Raw genomic sequence first — 6,712 nt, forward strand, 5'->3', positions numbered from 1 at the left:
CCTTAAATAACCTCCCTGACCCCAGCAGCCCGGTCCAATCGAAGCTGCCAGTGCTGGCCACAAGCTGACCAATCTAAAAAACCATCCCTGGCTACCTGGGCCGGTGAGCGGGGCTTTTCCCTCCCCCTCCCCCGCCAAGGGACTGGCCTATAGTTGCCCGGGTCCTCCTTCCTCCCCTTCTTGAAAATGGGGACCACACTGGCCCTTTTCCAGTCCTCCGTGACCCGGTCCGTGCCCCACGAGCGCTCAAATATTCCCACCAGTGGGTGTGCAATGACGTCGGCCAGTGCCTTCAGCACCCTGGGATGGAGCTCATCCGGGCCTGCCCCCTTAAACGCATCCAGTTCCTCCAAGTGCCTCTGCACCATCTCCGGGTCTACGCATGGCAGTCTGGCGCCTTGCTGCTGCCTCTCTGCAACCCCAGTGAGAGACTTGTCGTGCCCCTCAGCTCCACGGTAGCTTTGGCCCGTCTAACTGACTCCCTACAACTGCAAGGTGAGGAGCCATACTCCTCTTTGGTAATCTCTCCCTGTTTCCACTGCTTATATGCCCCCCTTTTTGCCCTTAGGCTGCTCTGGATTTCTCTGGTTAGCCAAGGAAGCCTCTTGGCCCCTTTCTCCATTGTCCCCCACATCGGGATTGTCTCCCTCTGTGCCCGAAGGATTGCTTCCTCAAGGCACATCCACCCTTCCTGGGCTCCCATCTCGCCAAATCTCTTACTCTGCAGCGCGTCGTTGACTAAACGCCTGAGCTCGCTGAAGTCAGCCTTCCTCGAGTCCAGCACTTCCACCCTGCTAGTTACCTTTCCCACTCGACGCCTTATGGTGAATTCTAGAATTTGGGGGTCACTGTCCCCCAGGTGACCACCGATCTCTAGGTCCCCTGCCATGTCCTCCCCCGTTGCCAGTACCAGTCCAGTAAGGCCTTCCCCCCAGTGGGACCCTGTACCTCCTGCGTCAGGTGGAGGTCCTGCACACGGGACAGGAACCTGCGTGAGAGGTGGGACTTTGCCGTCTGCATCTCCCAGCACATGTCCGGGTAGTTTAGGTCCCCCATGACTACCGCCTCCGTAGTCCTTATGGTCTCCGAGAGCTGCCTCAGGAGCCCCGAATCTAGTTCTTCCCCTCGGTGTGGGGGTCTGCAGCAGACCCCTACCACCAAATCCCTTTCCCCCTGACCTCCATGTATCCTAACCCACAATCCTTCTACTTTCTTCTCCTCATCCCACAGGGATGACCCGTCCCTGCCCTTCTCACCCCAAGGGGTTTGTGTCTCTCCTGCTCCCCATGCACAGTCCTCCCCGGCTCCTGGACCCCAGCCCCACCAGGCTCATCTCCCTGGCGTCCTCGCTCTCCCATTTCCTATGACGCCCTGTCCCCTTGCCCTCCCCTCAGCCCCATGGCACGGCCGTTCCTGTCCTGGGCTATCCTCAGTGTCACCCTTACACCACCGCAGGCTCTTATCTACCCCCACGTGCCGCCCCTACCACAGGGCACCCGGCGCTGGGATGGGGTGCCATGAGGGGCTCTCCTCCCCCTGAGGCAGCTGCATTGTCCCCGTGTCCCCACAGGTGCAGCAGCAGCTGCCCCACCTCAAGGCCATCGTCCAGTACCGCGACCCGCTGGAGGAGAAGAGACCCAACGTGTACACGGTACGGGCCTGTCATGGTGGGGGAGCACCTCCCGTGGACCTGGGATCCATCCGGCACCCACCCAGCACCGCCCACCGTCCCGTAGTGCCTGTGTCCTCCACAGCACAGACCCAGTGGTTGATCTCTCCCCAGGCCCACGGCCCTGCCTCGTTGCAGGTCTGGCCCCTCTGAGGGCTCGTCCCCTGGGGGCCCTTCGTGGTCCTGCTGCGGGGAGCCCGCCCTGCCCCCTGCTCCTGCTCCAGCACCAGCACCATTCCCACGGCACCTGCTGGCAGGGGGCAGCGCTCCTTTCCACCTCTCCTCCACCATGGCCTGATCCTGGCTGACCCGTTCCCTGGCAGTGGGAGGAGTTCATGGAGCTGGGGAGGACCGTGCCCGACTCGCAGCTGGACTCCATCATCCGCTCCCAGTGCGTGAACCACTGCTGCCTCCTGATCTACACCTCGGGCACCACGGGCACGCCCAAGGGCGTCATGCTCAGCCACGACAACGTGAGTGCCTCTGCCAGCCCCTGCCCCGTGCTGGGAGGGCTGGGGGAAGGAGGTTGTGAAGGAAGGGTGGCGCTGGGCTGGACGTTGCCTCTGCCAGGGTTTTGTTCCCCTCACTCTCGCTGGATGCCCGGGGCGGTATGGAAGAAGGCCAGGCCTTGCCCCCGGTGAGTGACATCCGAGGCCCACTCCCCAGGCTACGGGGGCCCCACGTCATGGTCCTGCCTCTCCCCTGAGCACCCCGGCTGCAGCTCACTCAGGAGCAGCCAGCAGCCCCGAGAGAGGAGCTTGCCCAGCGATCCCGCTGCTGCAGCACCCCCAGACCCCACCCCAGGCTGCTGTCACCAGGAAGGGCCACACTGGGGGAGGCAGGGAGTGGGAGGCCCGCTGCTGCGAGATGCCCCAGTGCCAGCCGGGTGTGGGAGCCGGGGCCAGGGAGGTGCGCAGGGATGCGACGGGCCAGGCTGCAGCTGCCGGGGGACCGGGGTGGGATGGGAGCTGGCTGTGCCCCAAGAGCAGACCCACGCGTTGCTTGGACCCAGTCTGCCCTGCCAGCCTGGACTCTCCTGGTCATGCCACGTGGCACATAGGCCACGCAGCACGCCAGCCCTTGTGGGTTGGGCAGGGGCCATGGTCTGGCGCTGGTGTTGGGCGGGTAGCGAGTGATGTCCTGATCGCTGCAGGTGACGTGGCAGGTCCGAATGTTGAAGGAGGTGCTGGGGCTCCAGGGTCACGAGGTGGTCCTCAGCTACCTGCCCCTGAGCCACGTTGCCGCGCAGTGCGGAGACATCTGGGTAGCAATGTCTGTGGCAGGCACCATCTTCTTTGCGCAGCCCGACGCCCTCAAGGTAACGGGCACCAGTCTGGGGGTGGTGGAGGAAGGGGGCTGGGGGCGGTGGGCACAGCGACAGGAGCCCGTGTCCGACCTCTCAGCCGGTCTCTGCCCAGGCAAAGCCGCAGGGCTCACCAGCAGCTCCAGGGAGGTGACCCGCTGCTGCCTGGGAAGTCCCTGCTCCCACCCCTGCGTCACCCGCAGCCACGCTGCCCTGGGGGTGCCCACCCTACTGGCGTGCTGCCAGGCCCCCTTTCCAGCAAAGCCTCTGGCTCAGGGCCAGGCGCTGGGGCTGGGCGCCTCCCCCAGGACCCACAGGCGCCACCCGGACCGGCCCCTCCTGCAGCCGTGGCCAGTGTCCGGGGCGGTGAATGCAGGGCGGGCGACAAGCCAGCTGAAGCCGTCCTGGGGGAAATTCCTTCCCGGCCCCTGAGGCACCCACAGGAGCCCTGAAGCCCGGCATGGCCAGACCCCCGCAGACAGCGCTTTCCCCTCCTGCCCTGCCACGAGGACGGCACCTAGTCCAACCTCTGCGTCCCAATCTGATGCCTGCCCCCAGATCAGCCCTTGCTCTCCCGCTGCCCCTTCCACAACTGCGCAATATCCTTCCTGAAGCCGGTCGTGCCTTGCCCAGACCTGCCGTGCTCAGACCCCGTTGCACAGCGTCACTCCTCTAATGCCTAGAAGCCTTCCCGTCTCCGGGTTCAGTTTGTTCCTGACCAGTCCGTGCTCATTCCCCTGCGAGCCCGTGCTGCCCTTTCGCTACCCGGCTCCTCCCGTCCCTGACCGTCACTGCCACTTTCTCCAGCCATCAAGACGGGGGCGATGGCCCCTCTTCTTCCCTGCTGGTCCCCTGCTTGGCCGTGTGCCTGGAGAAACTTGTGCTGCTTGATTTAGTTTCCTTGGAAAGGCCCAAGTCGGCCAAGCCTCCGGCCATCCTCGCTTCACTTCACCCCAGACTTCCCGGACTCTGCAAGGCCTCTCTCTGCCTCTTTCTCTGCCTCTGTCTTTCCTGGTCAACCCAGTTGTCTGCTCTTCATGGACCCTTGACTGCGAGGCCCAAGGCTGGACGCAGCACTGCAGGCGAGGCCTCCCCAGTGCCGAGCGGAGCGGAGAATCACCCCCCTTGATCTGCAAGTGGCGCTCCTGTTCCTGCCACCCCGGTGCTGTTGGTGTTAATTTGCACGACGAGTGCACTGTTGGGTCATATTCAGCTGATGGTGCACTGTCACCCCCAGTCCTTCCCTGCAGTACAGCAGCCTGGCCCATTGTTCCCCAGGCTGTATGTGTGCACGCCGTTATTCTGTCCCCGGTGCAGGACTTGGCACTTGTTCTTGTGCAAGCTCATCTGATTAGTTTTTGGACCGTTTCTCCAGTCTGTGCGGGTCACTCTGGATCCTAGCTCTGCCCTCCAGAGCGTTTGCCCTGGCACCCGGCTTGGTGCTCACTGCAAATTTTCCTAATTGTGCCCTCAACCCCATCCTCTAAATCAATAAGGAAGATGTTGAACAACACCAGAGCCTGGCCAGACCCTGGGAGCCCCACTCGATGCCTCCTCCCAGCTGGACATTCGTTGCATTCACCACACCACCGACGCGCAGCGCCAGCCACCCGCTTCGTTCTCATTTCCCTTTCCTTAGCAGCTTGTCCCCTCCAGCACCCGTGATCCAGCCAGGACTCCCATCCCACCACGTTTCTGGGGTCCCCCGAGCAGTTCCAGCTCCTCCCTCTTGTTGCCCAGCCCCTGGTGTTGGTGTGGGGATAGTTCAGCTGTTCCTGTCTGGCTGCTCCTTCTCTGCCTCCAAGTGACCAACAGTTCGTTTGCTACCCTGCGTCTTCCCTGGCTCGGCTCAGCCTGGTCCTTGCCAGGAGTATCGCTCCAGACCCCAGGGACGCTTCTCCAGCCCCACTGCTGCTGGTTCACCAGAAAGGAAAAGAAACCAAACAGAAAAAAAGAGCCTTATTCACCATCAGTGCAACCAACCGGGACTATGCCAGGGCACATGTATCCAGACCTCCCCCAAAAACCTGCCTCTTCCTACAGACACGCTTGTATGAACCCTCCAGTCACAGACTAACGCATGCATACACAGCGCTAGGTACTATCCCTTTCTCTTGCCTATCGCTGCATTGCCATTTCGGTCCACCTTCCACGATCCTTGACTGTCGAGCTTCAGGTCAGTGGTGAAGCGCTGCTTTGATTAAGGAGGAGCACATAACACTGACAGCCCCAGTGCTCCCAGGCATCTGCCACGTCCTTGTGACATTCCCAGCAGGGTCGGAGGCAGCCGCCTCGATTCCAGTGTCAGGAACAGGCAGCAGTTTCTTGCCCGCTCCCGTCACATCCCCGCTGGCCTCAGGGCAGTGTCCCGGGCTTCGCTGCCAGCAGACCGTGCAGCCCTCTGGTTTCTGGGCCTGCCGCGTGCCCACTCCACCTGATCCCCGTAAATACCACCTTGTCCTTACGACGTTCCACCGCCCGTGGGTGGCGGCACCGCTCCGGGTCCGCTCCCATGCCCACTTCCTCCTGTGCCCGGCCACCGCATTCTCCCTTCTCTCGGGATCCTTCCTCGGCCCTTCTCAGCCCAGGTCTCCTCGCGCCCCCCATCTCCCCCTCCCTCCTTTCTGGCCAGCTGCCCCCTCCTCTCGTCCCTGCCATCCCCCCAGTCGGGGCCTTCTCCTCCCCGAGCTCCACCGGGCCACACTTCGCGCCTGCACCTGGGGACTGGAGCCCCTCTGGGATGTCGCTCCTCACCCCATTGCCCTCATTTCCCCGCTGTGCTCGGAGGTGCGACTGGTGACACAGCGGCAGCTCCTGTGTCTGCAGGGAAGGAAAACCCAGCACACAAACGTGCTCCTACCCTGCGTGCTGGTTGCAGGGGTCGCGGGGCTCTGGGGTGGTTGGCTGCCTGATGGTTAAAGCCTGGTTCATCCCTGCCCCCTAATTAGGGTCTGCTGGGCTCAGGCCAGAAACAGACATTAGGGAGTGAAGCAGAGCAGCTGTGCTGGGATACAGCCGAGCTGCTTCGTGGGGCAAGATGCACATCACCCGTTGTCCGCCCATGGATCTTGTGGGACAGCTGGCGACATGCTCCCTGCTTCCAGGGTTCCCAGGGATCAGTGCAGAGCTGCAACCCCGGACAGGGCAGGGAGCACACTAGGGTCCAGCCCTTGCAGAGCACAGCTGCTTGCCATGGCCAGGGGCACAGAGGGATGTCCCCAGGGGAGGGGTGCCGGCTTTGCCTGTGGGTGTGTGGGCTGCCAGCACCCGCCAACCCGTGCCCCTTTCCCTTGACCCTGCCTGCTGTGTGGGCCCAGGGCTCCCTGGTCCCCACACTGAAGGAGGTGCGCCCCACAATCTTGTTCGCTGTGCCCCGCGTGTGGGAGAAGATGGAGGAGAAGCTCAAAGCCGCCTTCAGCCAGTCGTCCCTGGTCAAGAGGAAGCTGGTGGAGTGGGCACGGGGCATCGGGCTGCAGGCCAGCTACAGCCGCCTGGACGGGTGGGTAGGGGCAGCTGGGGACACGGGGCAGGTGGCACCATCCGGGGTAAGTGGGGAGGGTGGCGCAGGGGACACAGGGCAGAGAGGCCACGTATGTTGGGTTGCATGGGCCTGGGGCACCCAGCAGCCTTACCCCAGACGTGGCCGAGCTGCCGAATGCCCCTGCCCAGGATGCTGTGCACACGCTGGGGGCGCAGGCCTGCCCCGTTCCCCATCTCGTGGAGCTGGAACCTGCCTGGCC

General features: G+C 63.4%; 1 protein-coding gene across 1 annotated transcript in view; it reads left to right on the forward strand.

Annotated features, from left to right (window-relative positions):
- The window catches only part of LOC112548566 (long-chain-fatty-acid--CoA ligase ACSBG2-like), a gene marked incomplete at its 3' end in the record, with an annotated part of 28,164 nt that extends 21,693 nt beyond the window's left edge, over window positions 1–6,471 (forward strand). The window contains exons 5-8 of the mRNA XM_025194708.1: window positions 1,571–1,651; window positions 1,993–2,142; window positions 2,823–2,987; window positions 6,290–6,471. Of these exons, the coding sequence (XP_025050493.1) occupies window positions 1,571–1,651; window positions 1,993–2,142; window positions 2,823–2,987; window positions 6,290–6,471 (578 nt within the window). The remainder of the gene's footprint in view (window positions 1–1,570; window positions 1,652–1,992; window positions 2,143–2,822; window positions 2,988–6,289) is intronic.
- Window positions 6,472–6,712: the final 241 nt, after the last annotated feature.

The sequence above is a fragment of the Alligator sinensis genome, unplaced genomic scaffold, assembly GCF_000455745.1.
Source record: "Alligator sinensis unplaced genomic scaffold, ASM45574v1 scaffold1530_1, whole genome shotgun sequence".
Classification (NCBI taxonomy): domain Eukaryota; kingdom Metazoa; phylum Chordata; order Crocodylia; family Alligatoridae; genus Alligator; species Alligator sinensis.